The 26,494-nt window shown below is 37.7% G+C and overlaps 1 protein-coding gene across 5 annotated transcripts in view; it reads right to left on the bottom strand.

The window, feature by feature from the left end:
- Nucleotides 1–26,494, bottom strand: part of LOC117394419 (RNA-binding motif, single-stranded-interacting protein 3) — a 445,596-nt gene that overhangs the window by 181,132 nt on the left and 237,970 nt on the right. For all 5 annotated transcript variants that reach the window (XM_059012898.1, XM_059012897.1, XM_059012899.1 and 2 more), the window contains 2 exons: nucleotides 25,154–25,212; nucleotides 1,162–1,253 (listed from right to left, as the gene is read on the bottom strand). In XM_059012898.1, coding sequence (XP_058868881.1) covers nucleotides 1,162–1,253; nucleotides 25,154–25,212 — 151 coding nt within the window. The remainder of the gene's footprint in view (nucleotides 1–1,161; nucleotides 1,254–25,153; nucleotides 25,213–26,494) is intronic.

Here is a 26,494-nt window from a genome sequence, read left to right as displayed (position 1 = left end):
GACTAATAAAGAAGAAACTACAGTCTTGTGGAAAGAATAAACCACAGACAGTTCTACTTTTTCTGACTACACTGGAAATTATTTTAAAGGTAAGAATGGCACAGACATGAAAAGAACATGCATGCTTTTATTTAATAGAGTGTAGTGGAATACACATTTTCCCATTTTACAATGTGATGAATTTTCTTTATTTTTTATGGTTGCATTTCTTGCCCTGTTTAATGACAGAATTAACCTGACTTGGGTAATTACACTGGCATTTTGTTTGCCCTTTTTATTTTATTTATTAAAAAAAAAAATTAAATCGAAGCTGTTTTGACACATGAGCTGAGCAGTGGAACTCCCAGAATGGTCAATAACATTCAATGTAGCTAGGAAATCGATTATCTGAAGAAAAACAAATGTGACTCACTACAACTGAATATAAATAGGTAAGAATATTTTTGTTAAAAAACCCTGAATATTAGATTTTTAATTGGACATGTTTAAAGCTATAGTCTAACATTATTTTAAAATGTTCCTTTGTCCCATGTTGCGTCCTACAAGAAATCAAGTCTGATGAATCAGTGTCTGTCTAACATAATATCCACTGCCTACCCAAAATTTTCTATTTTTCAACCAAGTATATAACATAAATAGCCAGGTTTCCAAATATGTTCAATTCATTGCATATACCACACCTATTTTACACTCATAAAATGCAATTAATATTATGCTGAAATCCTTCTAACATGCACCAGCAGTCTGTTTTAATAATCGATCCATTGAGAACATTTTATTATTCTAAAGCACTGAGAAAACTATTATACTGTAACTATTAATCCTAAATTTAAAAAAGCAAGAAGAATCATTCAATCTTTATATTCTTTATCACAGAACACACAAGCAAACAAGCTGTAGAATACATGTGTTACTGGGTAGCTAGCTACGTGAGGCGTAAAACTCCAAATAGGGCATCAGAGCAATTATTCAATCAATCAATGCTTATGTGTGGCTATCAAAATAAAAGTCATGGCGATCAATAATCAATTAATCGATTATTTGCTGCATCTATAGCAACTATCAGACAATAAAGCCCTCAAATCAGAGTTGTACTGTTAATGTGCTATACTCCACATTCCCAAGACTGGAAGCCTGAAAAGAACACAGCAACTGTGTTACCTTTGCCATCTGCGCCTGCACTCCGTTGGCTTTGAGAGAGGTCACTGCTTTCTGTGCTGCTGCCGGGCTGTCGAAATCTACAAAGCCATAACCTGAAATAAAAAAAATGTGCATGAGAATGATTTCAATGACAGGATATAATGAATTGATACCCTTTGAAACAGCATGATTTAAGGGAATAAACATACAAATTAAGTTAGTAAGTTTGACGCTGAATTCAGTTCAGGTTTTCACTCTACTTGTCATAAACTGGATTTGTATATTTGTTTAGCAACATGATGACGTATTTCTTGATCCAAATCCACCCTAAGGGCTAGTATAGTGAATAGCACTGCACTAAAGGAGAGGTATGCAATACATCTTAAACTACTGTAACCCATCGCAGTAGAAATTAAACAACTTAATCAACCATGACCCAGAAACTACTGTATTCAACCAATAACATGGTTTTAGAGTTATTGTTGTTCAGACAGAAACCCAGAAAGCCACCAAAAGCAAATGTGACTTTGTACTGCAGAAGCACAAGAACGTGCCTATTATATCTTCTACCTTGTCATACTTTTCTATAATTGCCCATACTCAAGTGTGATGTCATTCACTTATTTTGTTGGAAATGGTTCTCTGGTTATCAATACATAAGACAGGTGCAGAGCTTGTTATTGTTTTGGAACGGCACAGAGCCTAACTTCATTTCTTAAAAGCAACCCTTTACAGGACTTCTGAGAAAGAGTAATTGGCAAAAAGTTGTGCTGTAGCTAGAAGAAATATCGATGCTCCACACTTAATGAGAGGGTTACTCTTGTTTTTGCTCCATCTCTTCTTGTTTCTAGGGACTTTAGTCAATAAGCTACTGTGATATAACAGGACATAACACAGCAATATCATGCAAGCTTCAGTTTCTTCAGAAGTAGATGTGCTCAGAACAAACACTATGCACATTCTCTACACATTAGGGAGTCACGTTGCAGACAACTGGAGGGAACACACATATTTTAGGAACTTTTGGGTATCAATTTTAGCAGCCTCACTCATTTGGATGTTCTGACATTGGCTGGGATATGTTTTCATGGCCTTTCTTAAGTTCAGAAAGGGATTTGCTATTTCTTCTGCACTGTTTCAGTTACATATAGTACAAAGAGGGTCATATGTGGGCCATATACTGCATTAATAGATCACTTTAATAGTTCCCCCCTCTTTGTTACAACCAGAAGAACTCACTTTGAGAATATGGATATGCCCTCTGAGCCTAGTCAATTGCAAAACATTATATACTATGTTTTCTGCACTGTTTACTTTTCTTTTATTTTGTAATAATTGAAACCGACAGTTTTTTATATTTTTGAACATCGATACAATCAGCTCAAAGCAGCTCAATCCGATACTGCTTCATTAACTCTCAATATAAAAACTTCTCCCGAGCTCTCTGTATATATCCCACAACCCTTTGCACGCAGCGTGAAGGAAGTCCCCATGGAGAAACAGCGGTTAAGCAAATGACAAAAGGGCAACTGGAAGATATAGCCAATATTTCACAATATCGCAGAATGAAAAAAAAAAAGATTACAACTTGCAACATTTGCTCATTCGTGCTTTCCTTTTCACGGCAAGTTACAAGTTTATTGTATCATCTTAGTTGTAAATATTTTCAAACTGTCAAATTACATCTAAGTAAATATATGTATATTAAACATTAGTTAGCATTTTGAAAATGTGCAATCAATTGCATTGTATTACTTGCAATTGTCTTTCAATATAATTTCATATTACTAGAAAACAGGTGTGATTAATCAATTATTCAATTATAATCAGTTGTTTAATCAATCAATAGAACATGTCAAGATTAAAACCTTTAGTTTACATATATCTTATATACAGTACTAATAACTGTGCACTTCAGTTTACACTGAAAATTCAGAAAACTCTGGTTCCCTGAAATAGAAATGTGACCATTACCGCATGGGTATTTACCTCCTAAAGACCTGAATCCTGAATATTGTATACCACAGCTGCTCAGCGAGCTTGTGATGCAATCATGGCCTGCCCCTGAGGGTAAAAAAGAACTGCGCTCACAGATCTCAGCATCATTTTTCCTTCAAGCATGCTGCAATCATGGACACAGCAACCTTGAAGGTTAATGGTTACATTTCTATTTCAGGGAACCAGGGTTATGATAATAACCTAACATTCCCTTTCAAGTACAAAAAGTAACCAGTACCATATGGGTGAGTGTACCAAAGCTGTCACAAGGGTAATATTGCAGAATGACTGGAATGCTACAAGGCTAAGCCCAGAGGCAGCCCTGTGCTTTACCAAGCCTCCAATTCCACAGACTGTTTGAGAATTTTAGTATTTGTAATATATATTTAATAATCATTTAATTGACTAACTATTTATTGCTGATAACTGAATTAGTTCAATACATGTAATGGTTGCTAGGAATGGGATCCCTGGGAAGGAGCGACCCAAGCCACTTCTACCACAAGGCCGCAGTGGGATGTAACAAGCAACAGACTGTAGTACACAATACACAATTACGTAATACGTAATTAGTAAAAACTATAAAAACAATACATGCAAAATATATACAGATAGAAGCAACAATGTACTTATCTGAACAAGGCTCTCCGATCAGGTCAGTCTTGAAAGGAAAAATGGCGCTGAGATCTGTGAGCGCAGTCCTTTTGTGGCCTCAGGGGCGGGGCCATGACTGCGTCACAGGCTCGCTGAACAGCTTTGGTATACAATATTTAGGATTCGGGTCTTTAGGAGGTAAATACCCATAAGGTGATGGTTACATTTCGTACTTGAAAGGGAACTGTATTAACATGGCAACAGGAAATTGCCTCAGAACATCCTGTGTGCAGTCAATTAGCACTAATATATATACAGTATAAAAGGTAATGCTGCAACATTTATGCTGGTAATTGCTTTGCGGACATGATTTAGGAGTGCTGGCTAACACTGCCTTGTCCCATACAGCTGAACATTACACCCTGGGGACCTTCCAGGAATCAGCTCATCCAGGCCATTACTGAATTATTATTATTATTATTATTATTATTATTATTTATTTATTTATTTATTTATTTATTAGCAGACGCCCTTATCCAGGGCGACTTACAATTGTTACAAGAGATCACATTATTTTTACAGACAATTACCCATTTATACAGTTGGGTTTTTTTACTGGAGCAATCTAGGTAAAGTACCTTGCTCAAGGGTACAGCAGCAGTGCTCCCACTGGGGATTGAACCCACGCCCCTCCGGTCAAGAGTCCAGAGCCCTAACCACTATTCCACACTGCTGCCCTGAATCTGTCACCAAGTTCAAAGGCCCCTACCTGAATTAAATGCCACTGTTTTCTCAAGCAAACCCATTTGCCTAGTTTTCTTTGCTTGTCACAGGAAGACAAGAGGAGGAGCCGCTACCAGGAAGCAGTGCGGGGAGAGAGAGCTTACCTTAATTAGGTCTGTAGTAGGGTTGCCACTTTTTCTCCAGACCAAACCTGAACATATTTCTCAGTCAGCCTAGGTCTAACTGTAATACTACAGTTTAACACAATACCACCAGATCTCGCAAATCAATAACATCCAAGTTTGTTGATTTCTGCCACTTGGACAAAGATGTCAATTCCCAGACTGTCCGGGTCAAACCCGGACAGGTGGCAACCCTAGTCTGTAGCCAAGAAAGTTATGAGCGCTACTCTACTGTATATAATGGGCTGTACATTTAACACCAAAAAACACCATCTGAAGCACTTCCCCATACATACTGTACACAGCATCTATACAAACAACATAACACTAAGTCTGCTGTCCATGCAGCATTCTAACAGGCTGTGGGATGACATTAATCATTTGGATTTTATATTGCCCAGGGGAGGACGAGCGCTGGCAGTAAGAATTGAACCCAAGACCTCCTACAACAGAACAAGAATTCTACTCCTCAGATTTCACTCTGGACATCATCACATCGCTTGAGACTTATAATTGTTTGATTGTCTTCTGTTATTAATATCCCCTAAAACATTAACGCAACCCCAGGAATGTTGTTGTAGGGGCTCAGTAGGCCACTGCTGAAAGGCCCAGGTCAGGTTTCGTTATTGACCTGTGCAGGAAAACCCCATTCAACAAGAAGGTTTGTGACCACCCACAAATGGGTCCAGAATTAGCTTTCTTTTTTTATTTTTAAACAAATCTGATAAACACATTCAGTTCAGCAGTTTCAAGCTGTCATTGTTTTTAATTTGAACACCCAAATAATATTTTTGGATACATACAAACAGATCAACAAAACTATATACAGTACACAGATGCCAAGGCCTACTATAAAATACGTAAATATATACTTATACGTAAGTGACACTATAAGGTTACCCATGTTTTCTCCACCGCATGTTAGGGCTTTCCTCTAAATATCTATTAGAATTTCAGATCCATTCTGAGACTGGCTTAAGCTTACAGCAAAGGACATTCTTGTGCATGCATTCTGGGGTAGAAGCAGAAATAACTTTAATCTTTGGCCATTGTGGCAGTGTGCCCCACCATATGTGTTGTATGTTGTGTGTGGTGTGTTAATGTTGGTGTGTAGGTATTGGTACACAGGATATAAATGGGTCTGTGTAGCACGAGTGATTTAAAATATATAGTTGTATTTAGGCACAGGGATTGCACAATCACTTCACGTGCAGTTAAAGTATGTAATAGTATGTGAGCACGGGGATTGCACAAATTAGTTCATGTGTTGAGATTCAAGTAACTTATGTGCAGTATATTAGGATGTGCACATTTTCGGTTTTTATGATTATTACTCCGAATCATAATGCAGAGATGTCAAAGGCTACAATTTGGCCGTAGCAGCTGATCTCTGTATATAACGGGATTGGACGGGACGGGGTTTTTTTTGACAGGACAGGGAATGAGGGAATTTAAAAAAAGGGTGAGGGAATTTAAAAAAAAAAAAAAAAAAAAAAAAAAGTTAAGGGATGAGACGGGATGGGACAGGATTGGAAATGATTACTCTTTCATGGGATGGGATGGGACAGGAACATTTTTGACAGCACAGGATGAGACAGGACTGAAGTTTCATTCCCGTGTCACTCTCTAGTGTGGAGAGGAGAAATAAAAAGTAAGAAAAAGAATTATAATAATTGCTATTTCGTGCGGGAAGGACCAGCACGATACTTGTTTGTTTAGTGTTAGCCCATTTTGTTTGTCTATTTATTTTGGCCTAAAGTGCCATGTGCTGTTTTCGTTTAAATCTTTTATTTGTTTCATTCATTAATAAACACACTGAGCACAGCCATAGCACCTCAGTTTCACCCCGTATCATCTATGTTCTACTGCTGCTTACTGAACCTAACGTGCATCAAAAATCTAAATGTACTGCCCTATTTATTAAAAGAGAAAACATTAATTTATGTGCACATTGTTTGGCTAATTTACATAACATGGCATGCACACTACATGTATTGTGAGTGATAATTTAATGTGCATGATAATGTCAGAGACTTACTCGTGACCACTGTGATTTGTAAAGCCCCAGCAGTCCAGGCATGTCTTTTGGTCAGTGGCTTATTGTGATAGGTGGAGGTGGCTTACATTGACCGAAAATGAGTGATAAACAGACGCAGCCTTCCACAGGGGACAGGCAGAGGCAATGCAAACTAAAACTGCATGCAGAGGAGTTCGAAATTCTAGTGGAGGAGGCTGTTTTAAAATTATAGTACCTTGTTTGGTCCAGTGTTTTATTTAACCACTCAATTATTTGTACCAGTGTAATGAACAATAAAATAAAATCTAATAAGTTATAACATTCATTCACGTTTATTCACGCTTAATTTAACCTGGTATTTACAGATATTTTACACTGCTCTATATGAAAACTTTTATGCAAGTAATGCCTCCATGATGCCAGATAGATTTCAACCCAGAAAAATAGGTTTAAATAGTGCAGCTATCAGTGGTTAAAGACTGGTTTCCAAACAAACTAATTATCATTCACTTTAAGGTGCACACTATGATTATCACCCTTTAGTAAATATGGTGTGACTAAAGCTCATCTCATTATTCAGAGCAGGGTGCCTCATTTAAATATCATGCATTCCCATACAAATCACTTCTTCACTCTGAATACCTTCGTGTAGTACAATAAAATCAGTGTGCACCATAATATGCCCACTATTTCGTGTGATAATTAATAAAATTGCAATAGTAAATACAGAAATCATGAATGTGCACACTAATTGCAATTATTGTGCATGATAATGTTTAGTGCCCTTTCGTAAATGAGGCCCGTAGTGCATAAACAAGTGTTACGAAATAGCACTAGACATTATCAAATACATAATTTGTAAATTTTTTTTTTTTCAATAGACTAGTCAACCTATTTGACTATTTTTACCTCAACTGCATTGAAAATAAATTATTATTATAATATTATTATTAACCATTCTCACTTATCGGTTATCTAGCCATAGCAGTGTGAGCAGCCTTGTCTTCTTGACCATCTCAACCTTTAGTTTTCTTTTACATGGAATCTGTGAATATATATCTTTTTTTTACATCAATTCTATCTCATTACTTGTAAAAATGTCAATGACAATAGGAGATTGTTTCATTGGCCCATAATTACGCATACAATTAGTTATGAGGCTACTTGAGTAAACTTGCTAGAAACCTTTTGTTCCCATGACAGAAATAAAAATGAAATGACAGCATCCTTGAATCATACATGATGCCTGACTGGTAGATTAATGCACTTTCAGAAATAAGCAAACCTTAGTAGTAATGTTAAAATAGTAATGTTTAAATACACAACAGATATGATGCTGTACAATTATTAACTACTGCACATTTCAAGGAATGGTTTATACGTTTATAAGCATTACTTTGCAAGAATGAAACACCTTATAAATGCTGACTTTGGTACGGTAAACAGCATAGAAAAGTGTAGTAAAACATAATAAAAGCATAGACAAGTAAGTTAAAAAAAAAAAGCCTGGGTACTAGAGCTTGACATCTAATCGGTACTCTGCCTTTAAACTGACTTAGCGAACGAGACGAGGAACTAACTAGCATAATAACATTTTACAGGAAACGAAAAAGACAAGGAAGAACATATTTTTTCATGTGCAAAAAATATTTTTATAACCATCTTGGGCTCTGCACCTCTGAATGACATTTAACAGAAATGTAAGGCAGGCATCTATTAACTGAATTTCACCCTAACAATTAACTTCATGAACACATTTAAAACACTGTTGTAGCCCTTCCCAATCATGATAAGTATTTCTGAGAAGGACAGGGATAATGTTGCACAATACAAGAAAATCGTATGACAAAGCTTGAGTGGCATCTCTGTGACCAGAAAAAGACCTTGCCTATCAAAGTCCCTGATTGCTTATGTGCGAAATCAATATATTACATTTGGTTAAATACAATAGTGTTTAAATAAAGGATATTGGATAATGGGCATGTCACAGAAAATGTGTACATAAGACTTCAATTAAAAACTACATGCCGCAATATCATGTCAGAGAATAGGCCATTTTTATGATTCTTTATCTTTGTAGATATAGATATATATACAGAATGTAAGAAGTTTTTTTGTGATAGTTTTTTTTTTTTTTTTAAATATGATAGATGGACCATATTCATTTATAATCTCAAAAATGTTTGTTAAAGAATCTTCTCGGATAATTAGAAATCTACATCAATCTGAGGATGTGACTACAGCATGATTCACTCAATATTAATAACATTTGGAACAGAACATATTTGTTCAGTTCAAAGGATTCTAATTAATTGTGCATTTCTTTTAGATCAGTTCATTTCTAAAAAAAAAAAAAAAAACAACACCACCACTGAGTTATGAACCACAAACCAAACTATTTGTTTTTATAAATACAATTTGAAACATATTATTATGAGATGTAATTAAAAGGGCACACATAGCTGCAAGGGAAGTTGTTCTAAGATGATGTAATAACCGGTGAGCAATTCTTTCAATGGGCTCATCCAGTTGATATTTCCCATTAAAAAAAAGTTTTGCATCACTGTATAGAATTAACTAATTTTGCTTAATAAAGTCAAATGAAACCTGCTGAATAATGTTACGTTAACATATTGAATTACATAACGCTTTGTAGTTTTCTATATATACTTAATGCAAAACTGACAGAAATTGATCAAATGTGACATTTCACAATCTAACATGAAATACTATTGTGGCTTCCGGTAGACTTTTTGCGATATCATTTTTTATTAAAAACACATGCAAACATGAAGCAGCCAGTATATATCATCTGTGGGGAGATCTCAAAGACACAAGTCTGAACCCATGGGTTGTCCAAATAGAGTAGGTAGAAATGAAACACCAAACATATCCTTACAGTGCATAAACAGGCTTACAACAGACATTTTGTTTTTATCACAAAAGAGTGACCTTTCCCATAATCTGTTTATGAGCAGGAACCTGAGACCATAATGAGTATCAGGTTATAGCAATGCCTGGTAAGGAATCCAAGAATTTAAACACTTTGCCTACCATTGCATTTGAAATGGGAATGGGCAGTAGTTCAGATTATTTCTGTGGACTTGTTACCTCAGTGTGGGGACCCTGAAGTATAACTTGGTAGTCAGAAACCAGACTTGGTAAATAAATCACATTTTAGTGCCTAAGGAACTGGTCATTACATTTGAGACTTTGTGAAATTAAAAAAAAGATCAAATAAAATTGTCATACTTGAAGTAATGCAGTGGACCTCTACTTTTAACTGCAAATTGGTGCAGGAGTGTGTCTGAAAAAATGTTGTCAGGTTTAAGCCTTCCTCTTTCAGCATGCATTAATGAAGCCCACTTTGGATTGAATACCTGCTAACATAAACCCCTTTTAACTATTGACTGCAGGTAAACCTTGAGGACAGTAAAGGAACAGTTAATTACTGTATATCCAAGATTAGTACCTATGGTTAAAGAGTAAACAGCTTAAAATAATAAGAAGAATTATTATTATTATTATTATTATTATTATTATTATTATTATTATTATTATTATTATTATTACTGTTTTTATTATACTGTGTGTTTATCTAAGAGATTTTGACTAATGTTACAAATATTTATGGCTGGCAACAGGAACTGAGAAGCAGCACTTAGTCAGGTGAAAGTACCTTAGACAGAAAAAAAAACAGTATTTGGTTAATTTGTAATATCAATCAGAATGATTGCAAATATCATAAAATACATTTTAAAAAAATTAAAAATTTAAAATTTAAAATAAAACCTGAAGCTACAGTACGTCCTCCTCAAAGTACAGTAAGGCGTGGATGCTACACTAAACTATTGAGATCAGAATGCACCTTTATTCAATGCTATCTGAATGGTGTCTCTCTGTTTTTGTGAAACTGGAATGTTTTCTGAGAATCTGGATGAATAAGCAGGACCTTCAATATGGCAACTGCTGTCAACCCCACTAAAAGAAACTCTTGAACATAAAACACAGTTTCATCAGATGTGATTCCAACTCCACAGTCTGTGACACCCAGTGATCTCAGAGAGCTGAGAGCTTCATCATCAGTTAGCCTGACAGATCTGGCAAGGAGGACAGCCATTGCCAGATGAAGCCCTCAAGATAGGAAAACAATTTAACTTAACAGGGCACTTCAGCAAAAAGGCTTATGAAGCAGTTCAAAAGATCAGGTAAAACAGCAGACAGAGTAATCTGTGAATTTATTAGCAGTAGAAAGTGACACCTGCAAGAAATTCAATATTAAATCTGTGAAATCTGTTTCTACAAAAATACCAAGATGAGTGGAGTCTTGTTTTTTGTTGTTGTTTGCCTGTAACTACTGTTCATAAACAATACCTGCAGAGACTCATTTTTAGTTTCATTCTGGGAACTAATTTGTTGAGGTCTGTGTCCTACATCGTCACGTACTCTAGCTTTACCTTCTGCTCTCATTTTTCATCAGGGGACAGGCCTTGATTGTATTCCATGCTGTTCACATTCCCACCGTTTTAACTTCAGGGACAAAAACTCCATGCCCTGCTTGCAATTGACCCTAACGCAGCAGTAGAAAGCTAAGATTAGCATCATCAAGCGCTCTTACAGCTTCAAGCTTCAAAGTAGCTTCAAATGTCATTTTAATAGTTTTTTTTTACATGTTACTATTTTGCAGTATTTGCAATCATTCTACCTGGATCTGGGTTCTGTTGCTCTAATATTATAGTTATTATCATTTCTTAAATCTGCCTTTACCTGGCTTTGATCTCGTCTGGAGAATCCAAAGTTTCGGGATTTAAAAGCCGTCCTCATTCCATTCAAATCATGTGACAATGTGACATTTCAACTTGTCCAGCCCCACTTACTCTAAATGTATATAGATAGAGATGGCTTTTTAGTTTGATCCTCAGGTTTGGGATTTGTAAAATGTTTTTATCCATCCCCTCTTCCTGTTTATGTGCGTTCACACATTCTTCTGATAACAGCTAAGCTGACATTTCGAACTACTCTTAACATAACATTTTACCATAGCAAACTGAAGTTTTTAATTTTATTTATCTTCATGTTTTTTTTTTTTATAAAGATAAAATACAATTGCCTTACAAGAACAGTAACAAACAGCTTAATGCCCTGGCTTTCCAGTGCGGTCTGTATGCTCCCTTACAGAGTCATTCAATTAACCTTCTGAGTTACATGTTACCTGTTTTGATATATAAACTGTTTTATTTCCCTTTAAAAAAAAAAAAAAAAGTTGCCAAATGCACGTTGGAGTAAAGATGTGCATTAATCTACAGTAGCCTATGAGGCTGAACTGCTATTTCCTACATTGTGTGAAAGGAAAATAAAACAGTCAATCTGAGAAGAAGCCCACAATAGGCTAGATTAAAGAGTGTCTGAGTTGTTTGTCACTTTGCTGTTTTCCCTGCTGGCCTATTTTCCTTTCACAGATGGTGCAATTGCACCCTGGAGTACTCAGCTTTGATAAACAGTCCATGCAGGGATTCACATGCGCTCTGTTTGTAATTTAAAGCTACATGTTCTGATGAACAGAATATTATTTGCTAAAATTTAACTAAGCCCACAGATACATTTTTTTGTATGTGAAGCACAGCAGATTTCTCTAAACAACTTACTTTGGGAAACTTTTTTTTTCATTTGTTTTTGTTTTGTTTGATATTTTAGTTTTTCTATAGTCTCTTGTGAATTAAATTAATTCAACATTACAGAATCAAAATCAAAAGCATATTTATCTCTTTTTCAATTTGACTATAAATATCCCTCTATAAACATCCAGCCAGTCCATTTACGTGCCATTTGATGAAATGCTGCAACAAAAGCACTGTTTGCATCGCTATTCAATATTCATCTGAATTAAAATCTCATTTACATTTGAAAAGCTTAAAAGATTTTAATGAATTATCTGCTCTGTTTTGGAGGTCTGGCCGTGCCGATCTCCCAAAGCATAGGCGTTCCTTGTTAGTCTGGGAGACTTCTAGTCTTCTCAAATATATCATCTATCCTTCTCTTCATTTTCACCCTTGGGGGAAGTAACATGAAATCTCCCTGAAGTCACAAGCACATCATTCCTATTTCAAGTCCCAGGGCTTACTCCTCGCAGACCTTGCTCCTGTTCCGTGAATATTTATTAAATTCAAAATTGATAATTTTCTCTAGATTTATTGTACAACAAATATTCCTAAATATTGAAATGCTTACTGGAAAAACAGTAAATGCTAAATACTAAATTCCTAAATACAGTAACAGGTAGTGCAAATGTTGTTGTAATTGTTTTTAAGTGATAGTAAATAATATGTCATGTCAGAGAGAGAAGGAATCTGAAATGCAAATCTCCCTCCCGACCAGAAAGGGCGCTGTGTAAGGGGGTTAGTACACTTTCCCATAGATGGGCTGGCTCGACGGTAGGTGGTAACCGGAAGTCGGCCATTTTGGGCCGAGTGCACAGCTGCGAGATAACTGAACAACTCCATTTGTCAGCTGTGGGGCAGGCTGTGATTGGATAAACTGTGGCGCTGGGCTGAGCACAGGGAGGAGTTTGGTAGACAAAAGGGACACAGTTACGCGAGTACAGCCCCTTACACTGGAAGTAATAACAAGCCGGAGCACTGTGTTTGTTGTTTTTGTATTTGTATGTTTACAGAGGAGGATTACGAGTCGTGAGCTGCCGCCACGGAGCCAGCACAAACCCCTGGGCACTACCTTCATTGCACAGCACAGACATGCACAACTTTCCCCATCACTGAAGAGCACAGTTTCGTGCACGGAGCATCGTAGTTGTGGAATGTTACTTTCTGTTTGAGATTGTAACCCGTGTAAACAATGGTGTAAACAATTACAAAAATAAAACACAGTGGGAAAACACAGCAAGTAAAACAAAAGCTGGCCAAACACCGGCCGAGTGCTGCTTCCACTGTAAGGGAGTTCCCGCTCCAGGAACCTTCTCCCTAACACACTCTGAAGAAACCAAAATTAATCCCTTTGCTATGGTCCTCGGTTTTGGTTTACTTACCCTGGATATACACACAATCATGAGTTAGTTCAAGCTGGTGGATGAAGAAGAACAAAGGACTAGTCAGTCAACTGGGAGGGAATTCTAAACACTCAGCCCTGCCATATTTAACATAAACTTTATTTTTAAATTAAACATATTGTTTACAAACCCAACAAAAACATATTGTTTACACATGCAGGACCTCAGCCCTGCCACACCCAGTCTAAAATTGTTTTCAAAATGCGTTTGAACAACGGATAATAAAACATACAATTGTAATTTAAAATATCACTTTAGATTAGAGTTAGGCTACAAAACACACAGGAAATCAGGGACTTAAGACAGTGTATAACTGCTTTTTTTAGCTCAATTCTTTCCTTAATGAGAAATGTGATCAGTTACCACCAGTTACTCCAGTAACAGGCTAGCATAGGATTTTACTTAAACGAAAATACATTTATGACAGAAAAAAACATCATACACCATAGGTAAGTAACGGAAATCGATCTGCAAATAAAATGAACAAAACTTTACATGTAAAAAAAGTTTTAATTAGTTGGAAAATGCTGACATTAGAAACCAAATGAAAAATAAATAAATAAATAAATTTAAAAAAATGAAAGTTGAAAATGAGATGAAAATACCTAGATACTAAGGAAAACACGATGCTAAGTAGGGCCTATCATATACAAATACATGTTTGCTAAATCATAGGTTTCTTTCAAAACTATACATTTGAGACCTACATAGTGAATAGTACATGGCATGGAACATGTATGGACTTATTCAGTTTGCTAAGATCACTTTTAGGGGAGAATGTTAACACCCTGGTCTGTCAAACGGAGAATCATCACCCAGAAAACTATTATTTTATTATTTTAAATTGTAAAGGCTAGTGGTTGCTGAAGATGGAAGGTAAAGCCGGGTCCACACCTGAGCGATCAGTTGCGCAACCCAATTGCTCCCAAAATTTGAGCAATTACTTGTGCAACAAGGTTCCCGCGTCTACAAGTTTCATTTTTTTTATGATAACTGAGATGACAGTTTTTTTTTTTTTTTTACATTTTTATTCCATCTACAAGGTGAAGTAGTTTTTTTTGGTTTTGACGTCCGAGTTGACAGTAATTAATGAGGAAGAGTTGGCTGTTATTATTTTTTCAACTGTTATTTTAAATGCCATATTCTCTAAAGAAAAAAACAAAGCCGCGTAAAAGCTGGAGAAAACCGTTTAATTTTTTTTTTACCGCTGACATTTTTAAAATTAGAGCTTCTTAATATGCAAGCCGTGCAGTCAGCATTATGAACCAATCAGAGTTGGCGAATTGCCACGTGATCACCTGTGTCTACAGAAGTCGCTCAGAAGGTTGCCTGGAAAGTAGAGCACTGCTCTACTTCAAGCAACTGGTTGCAGGGACATCCACATATAAGCGACTCGGTTGCAAGCAACTAAGTTGCGCAACTGATCGCTCAGGTGTGGACCCAGCTTTATACTAATAAGGAGTGAAAAATGAGCATGCCCCAAATTAAGTGTTAACAAATTAAATAGGTGGCACTTGAAATCCGCTGGAAGGAAACAGAAAGACTTATTTTATTTTTCTTAAAGCAACCGCACTGTGAGAAAGTGTGGGAAGCATTTCCAATGCTTTCATGTCTCGAGAGGAATGTGTCCTAAAACGAGCATTCTTGAAATGCTGAATGCCATAGCAAGTGTTGCACTGACATGGAACATATGATATCATGGAACTGGACTTGTACATGTATTCTTGTATTAAGACTTCCATGATGGACCCTATGCAAAGAGTCTGCAGTACTGCATCAATGTACCTCTAATCATATCAACACACTTGTAGTTATCTTAACTTTTGCTATCTATTTTTACACAACACAGAATAACACAGTAAAAGCACCACTTGGAGTGTAGTCTAAGTCATGTGAGTATGGCTTGAATCTTCTTCACCCTGAAATGCCAAGGTCTCATTACGATTCAGCAACCTCTTGTGGTCAGGCACCAAAGGGGTCCAGGCGGTAGCTTGGTTTCACCCATTGCTTAGGTTAGGTGGGTGATAAAAAGTAATTGACTTAACAGTGGGAATGGAGGTTGGTCATTCAATCCTAATGATCAGGTTGTTAGGTATTGAGAAAGCTCAATAGTGTTGAAAATGTGCTTGTAAATTAAGTGAATAGCCATCATGTTTTCAAAAACATGCTGATTAAAGCTTCAATTAATGCTTCCATCACTGTGTTTTGAGATAATGGAATCATTTGTCCATATACATTTGAACCAGGAACGGAAATAACTGAATGTAATAAATATTACAGTGGAGTCATAATAAATGCTGTTTCTACAGTATTTCATCAAGATATGAGGTAGAAAGCAAACATGGAAGAAATACAGACACGGACAAAAATGAAATGCAACGGCTAACTATTTACTTCATGCAGAGCACCTTGTGCAGCTTCTGCTTTAAATGGTTTCCAATTAATCACTAGGCAGGGCAGCGTGCACAAACCCACTAAAACATACAACTCACAAAGCAGCATTTTCTCATTCTGAAACACTGCTGAAGAATTTCAAGTGAAGACCATTGTTAAATATGGCTTATCCTGTATTGATACCCTTGAGGTAATTAATCTCTTAAGAGTTAACAGCTTTGCTGTATATTTTCCTGCTGCTTTCACAATAGTAATAAAAGGAAATCAAATCACAAGGATAAGAGTTATGGCTTTGCTTCGTTGACAGCATCATACTCTTCTTTCATACGGTTTCAAATGTTTTTTGTACTTAAGAACACTGAACTCCACTCTCCATGTGAACAACCTGACGAGGAGCCAGGCGATTAGGGCTGCTGCGTGATCAACAGGAAGTGAGCTGGGACAAAAGGTCTAAGTTTAGGAATGCGTTTACTAGGTTCTATTTTTGAAGTACAGCCTAGTCAAACCAGTACTTGGGGAGGTGCCAGGGTAAGAATGCACAAATGGCTAGATGGGGAATCTGATTAAAAAAAAACCAGAAGTTACTTGATTTGGAGATTCTGTAGGAAAGACACTGCACGAGGCATTTTCAATCCAGATTTTTTTTCTTTTTTTTTTTTACTGCAACCAAATGTTGGTACTCGCGACAGAAGCATCATCCTTACTGGCAACTGGCATCCTATAGATACCTAAACATGCTTAAGAGGGATTAAAGCCATAACCATATTGCTGGGAATTAAGAATGCCTCTTTTGGCAAACTCCAGTGTAGAATTGGCAAAGATGACTAGAAGATAGCATTGCCAAAGTTGCAATAGCGGGGTATAAAAATCTGTAAATTACTTCTACAAGTTCCAACAGGACCCAGGGGGGTAAGTAAGAGTCAACTATTGAAATTAAATAAAGGAGTCCCCGGTGACTCACATAGAAAAGGCGGAGTGCAGGGTGAGTCATGCATGTGTGGTTTGAATCCTGCTACTGCCAAGTTGCTGATTGTGGCTGGGTACCCATTGGCCTTGTTCTCCTGCAGAGTTAGGGAGGAGAGCGCTGCATTGGCCTTTGTACTCTTGCAGGGTTAGGGAGGAGAGCACTGCATTGGCCTGTGTGCTGCAGGGTTAGGGAGGAGAGAGCTGCATTGGCCCTTGTGCTGCAGGGTTAGGGAGGAGAGCGCTGCATTGGCCTTTGTACACTTGCAGGGTTAGGGAGGAGAGCGCTTCATTGGCACTTGTGCTGCAGGGTTAGGAAGGAGAGCGCTGCATTGGCACTTGTGCTGCAGGGTTAGGGAGGAGAGCGCTGCATTGGCCTGTGTGCTGCATTGGCCTTTGTACTCTTGCAGGGTTAGGGAGGAGAGCGCTGCATTGGCCTTTGTACTCTTGCAGGGTTAGGGAGGCGAGCGCTGCATTGGCCTGTGTGCTGCAGGGTTAGGGAGGAGAGCGCTTCATTGGCACTTGTGCTGCAGGGTTAGGGAGGAGAGCGCTGCATTGGCCTTTGTACTCTTGCAGGGTTAGGGAGGAGAGCGCTGCTTTGGCCTGTGTGCTGCAGGTTTAGGGAGGAGAGCGCTGCTTTGGCCTGTATGCTGCAGGTTTAGGGAGGAGAGTGCTGCACTGGCCTGTGTGCTGCATTGGCCTTTGTACTCTTGCACCCAAACAAACTTTAGAGCATTTTTCCTTGCTTTGTGAACTGGATCTGGTTACTATAGTTAAAAAGATGAAACCCACAACCCTTTTCCCACTTCACTTTTTAAAGAAGTATTCCCTAAAATATACACTCCAGTTTTGAATATTTTTAACAGTTCTCTTTTATCAGGTACTGTTCCTAAATCATTCAGCTACTGCTGTAGTAAAAACTTTGCTCAAGAAACCCACCTTAGATCCCAATGTTAACAACTACAGGCCTATTTCCAATCTCCTATTTCTATCTAAAGTCTTAGAAAGAGAAATGCCTGAGCAACTCAACAGATTTCTGGGAGTTCATAACATATATGACAAATTTCTGTCTAGGTTCAGGCCTTCTCATAGAACTGAGACTTATTCGAGTGGCAAATTATGTGTTGTTATCCTCTGAGATGGGCTCACCTTCGGTTCTTATATTACTAGATTTAAGTGCTGCATTCAACACTATTGATCATTCTGTTTTAATTAATCACCTTAAAAATACGGTGGGATTGTCAGGTTGTGTCCTGTCTTGGTTTTGAGCTCTCAAACAGACTTAAAATTAAGGAGGACCTCTTTTTTTGTCAAAGGTTACATGTGGCATCCCTCAGGTCTCGATTCTTGGCCCAATTCTGTTTTCTTTGTATATGCTACATTTGGGCAACATTAATCGTAGACATTGAGTTCATTTTCATTGTTACGCCGACGATACCCAATTATACGTATCTCTCAAAACAGGGTGACACCTCTGCTCCAAATATTTTGAATACCTGTCTTGCTGGTATTCAGTTGGATTGGATTTTAAACTTTTTAATGTTAAACTCAGGTAAAACAGAGGTGATGATTCTGGGATCTCAGAAACAACAAAATAATATACATTTGTCTGATTTCCTCCTTGCCTCCTTCTCTCCTGAATCTAGAACGGAAATAAGGAACTTAGGAGTGATCTTTGACCCAGATCTTTCTTTGAACCACACATTAGAAATGTCACCAAAATCTCTTTCTTTCATCTAAGAAATATCGCCAAACTGAAAAGTATTCTTTTCCCGACCAGATGCTGAGAAACTGATGCACGCTTTTGTACCTTCAAGGATTGATTACTGTAATGCCCTACTCTCTGGTACTCATAGTCATGCTATTTCTCATCTGCGACTTCTACAAAATGTTGCTGCTAGAGTTATAACAGGGATTAAGAGACAAGAACACATTACCCCTGTGCTAGCATCTTTTCACTGGCTTCCTGTTCGCTTTAGGATAGATTTGAAGGTGCTGCTTTTAACCTATAAGGCTTTAAATGGTCTTGCCCAATCTTACTTAAATGATCTGTTAACCCCATATGTTCCTAGATGCTCACTCCGATCACAGGATGGCGGGCTACTTACTATTTCCAAAATTCCGAAAATAAAACACAGGGAATGACCTGCCTTGCCTGTAAGCAAAGCTTCCACTGTTGCTGCCTTTAAAACTAGATTAAAAACACATTTTTATAATGTAGCTTATATATCTTAAAATGTTTTCTTACCCTTTCTTGCTTGTTTTATTATTATTATTATTATTATTATTACTCATTTCTTAGCAGATGCCCTTATCCAGGGCGACTTACAATCGTTACAATATATCACTTTATACATTATTTCACATTATACAGATCACATTATTTTTACATACAATTACCCATTTATACAGTTGGGTTTTTACTGGAGCAATCTAGGTAAAGTACCTTGCTCAAGGGTACAGCAGCAGTGTTCCTGACCGGGGTTTGAACCCATGACCCTCCGGTCAAGAGTCCAGAGCCCTAACCACTACGCCACACTGTTTTATTGTTTTGTTTTTATTCTGCTGTTAATTTTTACTGCTTATTGTTTATTTTTGGTAAAATCTATTAATGTATGTATCCTTGTCAAGAGCTTTGCGGCAATGTATCGTGAAAGGCGCTATATAAAAATAAAGATTGATTGATAGGGAGGAGAGCGCTGCATTGGCTTGTGTGCTCCTGCAGGGTTTGGGAGGCATCAGCTGGGGATAGTTTACTTATTCGCACGTCAGCGACCCCTACTGGTCAGATGCCCCACAGATCTGGGCAGTTTTCCTGGCTAGGCCTCACTTTAGGGTTCTATAGTTTGGTAACATCTGTAATCTGTAAAAAGCTGATGTAGTAAGTGGGATGCAGCGATGAGTTGACATTCGATTGCGCATTTCAAATTGGTAAAATGTGTAGCCTGCAGATGGAACCATTGGCAGCCCCACTTACATATGAGAACAAAAGTTGGATGTAGGCTTCAATAGATCAGCCTACCAGTAAGTCACCATATACATTCATACTGTAGGATCTGAAACAGCTTTTTGTAACTCATGTGCTCAACAAATCAAATATACAGTTGAATATGCAAACTCACCAACAATGCAATAGATAAAGTATTCACTGAAACAAATGGCAAAAATAAGATGTACATCACTAGGGTTATTGATGTTTTTAGGTTTCAAAATATCTTAAGAAAAAAAAAAAAAAAGCGCTTCGAATAGTTCTAAAAAGGCCACAAATTATATATAACTACCATGGTAAGCAATTTTATGATGTGCAGGATCAATACTACCTGTCGGTTAAATGTAACGAGATCACATAACATAGCCTTTAGCAATCCCTGAAGTCAGCTTTACATTAATAAAAAACTCATTACCAAAGTTAGCTTAGCTGGCAAATAAATTTGCCACCAAAAATGATATGCGATAATGTACTGATGAATGATAAATTATTAAAATGCTTTGGCGCATATATGCTAAGAACTAAAACATATGGACATGAGTGTAATGGCACTGAGAAAGCAATACAGTAACCCCCCCCACACACACACACAAATCTATGCTAGAACTAATTTACCTATAGTGTTGTCATAGTGGATTGTGAGTGTTACCATTTTCATCAATTAGGCAAACAATCTAACTAAAGAAGTCATTAGCCAAAACATTTGTCAGTGTGTCTTGCAAAATAAAGAAGAACACCTGGCAGTATATGTAAGATTCACTAATAACTGTTCCACATATAACACTATATAAAACAGTCATATTCATACAAGCAGGCACTGAAGCTGCAATGTCCCACAGTCATGATCATATGGTGAGTAAAATATACTATAATTCCTTTTAGTCTGTTGATAAGATTCAGTCATTAAGCCTTCCAAGCACTCTACTTTGTTCCTCCTCCTTTGCTTTATATTACATCAGTACCAAACAAGTATGATCCTGCTACTATTTACAGCATTGGGGAGTTATACATCTTTATCTCAGTTTCATCTCATGATTTTCTTTTTCCACACATTGTTTTTTATTATACTGTTTACATAAAAAATAACTTATGCTTAGTAAGTTCATCAGCTACCAGCCTTTTAAAATGAACTATAACTTTAAATATACAGACTTTATGACTATGATGAGCCCACCAGGGAATGTCTGGAAAAGATTAGAAAGGGGGGAATGCATATGGTACAGCAACTCAACACTGCATAGATAAGCAGTTTCTGCAATAGAGCAACACAAAGCTTTAGCAAATCTGATCTTAAGACACTCCGGCACTGGCGTCAAACCCCTGCAGACTTGTGTAAAGAGCAGCTCAAACAGAGAGTGCAGCTTAAGGCCAGCTTCCCCCTGGTCAGTCATCACTGCTAAGAACAGTAAAGGAGAGGGCTGGGATATTTACATTTGTATCAGGCAGCCTGGATCTAAAATAAAATGGAATTAATTTACGAAAGGGCTAACTTTTCTATCCTAATCTCTCAGTTCCCTTAACTACAGGCTGAGTGACAATCGGAGTGGTGTTTCAGCACTAGAGCTATCTTCCACACAGGAAATGGAAGTCCTTTAAATGCTGGAGTCATTTCCTTTGGCGCCTCGGCTCATTGAGGAAAAATGTCCCCTCGGTCAGCAGTATCTTAATGCCTGTGGTCTGACCTTTTGGGGATTTTCTTGTAAATGTGTGGCGAGGCTCCCTTCATTGAACACAACCCTCCACAACTATGTCTAGATTGTAATAAGAATATATATTTTTTTTAAATGAAAGAAAGAAAAAATATATGACTCTGTATCAGGGTGGTTGTGCGGTGACGTCAGGCCAGAAGCAGGAACCGAAAAACACTGACACCAAGTACTGCAGGTCAAAACAAACGCGACGTGCGCCTTTTTATTTAAATAAAACAAAAATAAATAAAATATTTAAACAGAAAACACTTGCTCACAGAGCGAAATAAAAAGGTTAAACAAAACAAAATCACAAACACAAAATATAAACAAAACCCAGGTCAGGCCGAGCAAACGCCTTCACTGACCCTATAGATTTAATTTTTAGTTTCGTTTTTCTCTCGCTCCTAACACACCCACCCCGAACATGGAGAGCTGCAGGCTTTTTATACCGTAGCCGAGGGGTTTAACTAGCTGGCAATTATTCTATTACCACACAGCCACAATCTGCACAAGTTGTTTTAAATTACTGTGGATGGGGCTACCCATCCACGCTACTAAACAATACAAAACAAAAACATACGGCTACGCAGTCAAAACAATAACAAAACACGGCTCCTCGCCCTGTTACAGACTAACACCTATATAACGTTCTGGATAAAATAGTAAGAAAAGTTTCCTGTTACCATTATTCTTTCTCACACAAACACATTTTACTGTCAGCGGTTGATCTTCAAAAAGGAAATTATCATTCAGCTTCTCCAAAAGAAATGGTAATGACCGTTTTGCACTTATATATGTTTAAACCTCCATATTTATATTCCCTACTACTTTTCAATGTTTCACAGCCCTCCCCCACTAAGGATTTACTGCACCTAACCGAGAAACAGCAGGGGTGGTAAATTGTACATTGGGAGCAGACCTGAGGTGTGTCTGTAACTGCACTATTATAAGTTATGTACTGTAGTATGACCCTGTTTTGTTATGGTATGGTATACTTCTTGAGCAGTACCTACTGTGGAAAAGAAGACCATAAGTACCAGCCAAATGTTAGTTAAAAAAATCTTGACTATACATATAAATCCTCTTTAGTTCATATACATATTTTGTCAACAAATTACAAAATAAAAAAAAAATAATAATAATAAAAATCCCTTGGAGCAGTGGTTAGCTCTCGAGGTATCTTGATAAAAAAAAAAAAGTTGAATTAAATAAATTGCTGTACAATATATTTTGCTCCTGTCTATTGTTTCAATGCTTCTTTAATACCACAGATAGTCTGACAATACAAGACTTAACAGTCTATTCACTGAATAAAATACTTTGATACATGTTAAAACAAAACACACTGTGCATGGTTTGTAGTCTTTGCTTTTCAAAGGCTTTTTCAGCTTGAATTTATTCTGTGTTAATGTGAATCCTGCTTTATCAAAATCTTTGCTTACTTTTCCAATAACCAAGAAAAGCCTATGTACATTACACTATCATTAAACAGTTTACTGTAGCGGGACAGTAATTCATACTTAGAAAAAGACAGCTGTACAGACTGCTGGAAGATTAACTGCTCTGCATTCCTTTGGTATGAGGTATGGAAACTACACTGTGAAACAGCCATTACTCATGTCGTTTCTTCGAAACACACCAGTCTTCAGATACCTCTGCTCCGTAATGAAAAACGGAAAGCATTTACAATTCACTGCTTTGTTTTCTATCCATTTGTTTTCCACTAACCCTCATTTTAGTGTAAGGCTTTCCTTCTATATACAATCATACATAGATAAGCAGAAGCCATAACTTGTTTCACACGCTCATGCCCAAATCCTTCTTTAGATGGGTAATAACTAAGGCTTTAAAAACAAAACCATCAAGCATATTCCTCTGTGCAGCTGGTAAAACAATTCATCCTGGCACCGCTTAAAGTCCTGTACTACAAATCCCATGCTTCAGGTAATTAGGTACCAGGAATCAATATTGTACTATTTATATGATCTAATTACATAAGTATGGGCCACTGTATCCCTATACCCAGAGAAAAACAAACTGTGACATGGCTCTGATAAATGGTAGCCACGGAAGAGTCATAAACCAATATTTAGTGCAAAAAAGTGTAGCATGAAAAAAGTTAACCAAGTATGTATTGCAACCCTATGCATTTGTAAGTGTGCCTTCAACAAGTGGCATTGTCTTTATATTTTCCCTAGGATATTGACAAGAGACACTTTCCACTGGCACAGTGTTCTTCTGTTCTGTTCTTAGCAAAGAAGCTTGAAAGTACAACAAACTGAATTTCTATTGGTCTGCGATGCTGTCAGCACCCATCTCCACTAAAGCAGGTGCATTGGAACTAAGGGGAGAACTCTTGTTGCTATGGTACCTGTTTTCCAATAAATTTGGGCTTATCAACCCACAGGTTATGAGAGAATGAAAGACACAAGAGGGGCCATCCTAGGGAAAATGGTTTGACTTGGCCACAAGCCTCATGAAGTTTTTCCATTCAAAAGAAACAAACTACTTTTCTCTCTGTGTTCTTCGGACTGGACCAAAAATAGCATCCCCTGGACACGTTTGTTTGATGCCTTCAGCATGGGCTGTTTTGAAACAGAGTGGACTTCACTTTACTTTTGACTATATTCACATCCTAAAGGTCTGGGCCCTTGTCTATTAACTGCAAAAGAAACCAAGCTTCAGTAGATATTAACACTGTTCTCTTGCTCCCCAAAAGGGTTAGCAATTGTTTCTCAGGGATGAGGCAGTTATGGCTCACCTTGAAGCAGCTAACCTCCTGCAGCATATCTCAGGTATAAGCATTTGACCTTCCTCCCCTCATCCTACCTAACTGTATACACAATGAGTTATATATTTTACACAATATGTGGCATCTCAGTTGAGGCTTATATATTTTCCTTTGTAAGTGTTATAGTAAAAATAACTCTAAAACTATTGAAGTAGTTTGTATGCGTCATAGGTGTGTGACTTTAATTCCCTAGCTCCATTGTTTTTTTCTGAAAGTCAGTGACTCTGGTGGAGTAGATTGATTGTGTATAATGCTGCAGTCTATTTACCACAGTAAGGTCGAAGAACTGCTGCCTTGAACGGTTCATACAGGAAAATAAAAAGGAAATACAAAGAAAAAAAGCAACAGACCTTAATGAAATGTTGTTTCTTGGGAATAGAAGGCAGTTGTTGAGCATTTCCTGAAAAGAGGCCATCAGTCGGAACATCGATTCTAACCTTGACGCTTCCTTAGCAACTTGTTTATTTTTTGTTGCTTAAAACAACATATTTTAAATAAGACACTAAACTGCAACCCTTTCACAAAAATGTATTTAAGTGTGCAATTCATAACATTTAGGGAAGTAGGAGACTATGCACCAGAAAACATATCTGAAAAATCCACATACATACCTTTGCATTGATTTGTGTTTTTGTCTAGGATGGCCTTTGTTGACACTATTTTTCCATATCTGAAAAGGTAAAAAGAACAAGAATAACTTAAAATACTTGGTAATGGTAGGTACATACTCTCTTTTGGGCAAGTAGATTGAAATACCAGCTGCCAGCTTCCCAATATAGCTTGTAGGGGCACACTGGTGTTTAACACATTTCTACATACCAAAATACACTCTAGAGATTCACATTTACTGTTGTATGTTTGATTTTCATAACCCTTGATATATAAAGGGCACTATAATAATAATATAAACAGTAAACCTTTAATTCTTTTTATTTTACCCCGTTTTTCTCCCAATTTGAAATGACCAATTGTATTTAGGCTCAGCTCACCACTACCACCCCCGCACTGACTTGGGAGCGGCGAAGACAAACACAATCTGTCCTCTGAAACGTGTGCCGTCAGCCAACTGCTTGTTTTCACTCTGCAAGCCCGCCATGCAGCCAACCCAGAGCTACCGCATAGGAGGACAACGTAGCTCTGGGCGCCCGGTCAGTCTACATCGGTCGCTGGTGCGCGGTGAGCTGAGGACACCCTGGCCGACCTAAGTCCTACCCCCCCGGGCGGCGCTCGGCCAATTGTGCGCCGCCCCCTGGGAATTCCCGTCCACGGTCGGCAGTGGAATAGCCTGGACTCAAACCGGCGACCTCCAGGCTATAGGGTGCATCCTGCACGCCACGTGGAGCGCCTTTACCGGATGCGCCACTGTGGAGCCACATTGTTGGAAAACATGGAACAAGTATTGAATAGCAGTTTGCTACGCATGAGGAATGACGGCTGTATTCATGTTATTTTTCTGAAAAGTGATTTAACATTGGATAGAAAAAACTGTTAGTTCCAAAAATGCAAGCACTGCTGTGATAGATGAAGGCTGCAATATGGTAGAGAAGTTAAGATTATTTTGTGTCAAAGCAAATGGCTGGCCAGCAGCACACGGCTGTACAAACAAGTCCTTTGATCTCCAGCCCTGACATGAAAGAAGTTTGCCTTCGGGAGTCCACTGGGGTATAAAACTAGTTAAACAGGTTTTTGCTTAGAAAATACAGCTGGTTTATGACGGGGTCATAAAGCTAGTTTTCAAGGGGACCGAAGGGACCAGGCTCTAAGACTTCAGAGAGATCCAAAGAGATGGTGCCACTGAGATCAGAGGGTCTAGAGATAGGAACAAGGAAGATGACAAAAAACAGATGTATGGACCTTTGGGGCACTAGGGTCTGAAGACTGCACTGAGTTCAGAGATCTTCACACTAGATCACACACACACACACACACACACACACACACACACACATAAT

Source organism: Acipenser ruthenus, chromosome 3, assembly GCF_902713425.1.
Source record: "Acipenser ruthenus chromosome 3, fAciRut3.2 maternal haplotype, whole genome shotgun sequence".
Taxonomy (NCBI): domain Eukaryota; kingdom Metazoa; phylum Chordata; class Actinopteri; order Acipenseriformes; family Acipenseridae; genus Acipenser; species Acipenser ruthenus.
Note: the sequence above shows the minus strand (reverse complement) of the source record. Positions and strands in the feature narration are given on the sequence as shown.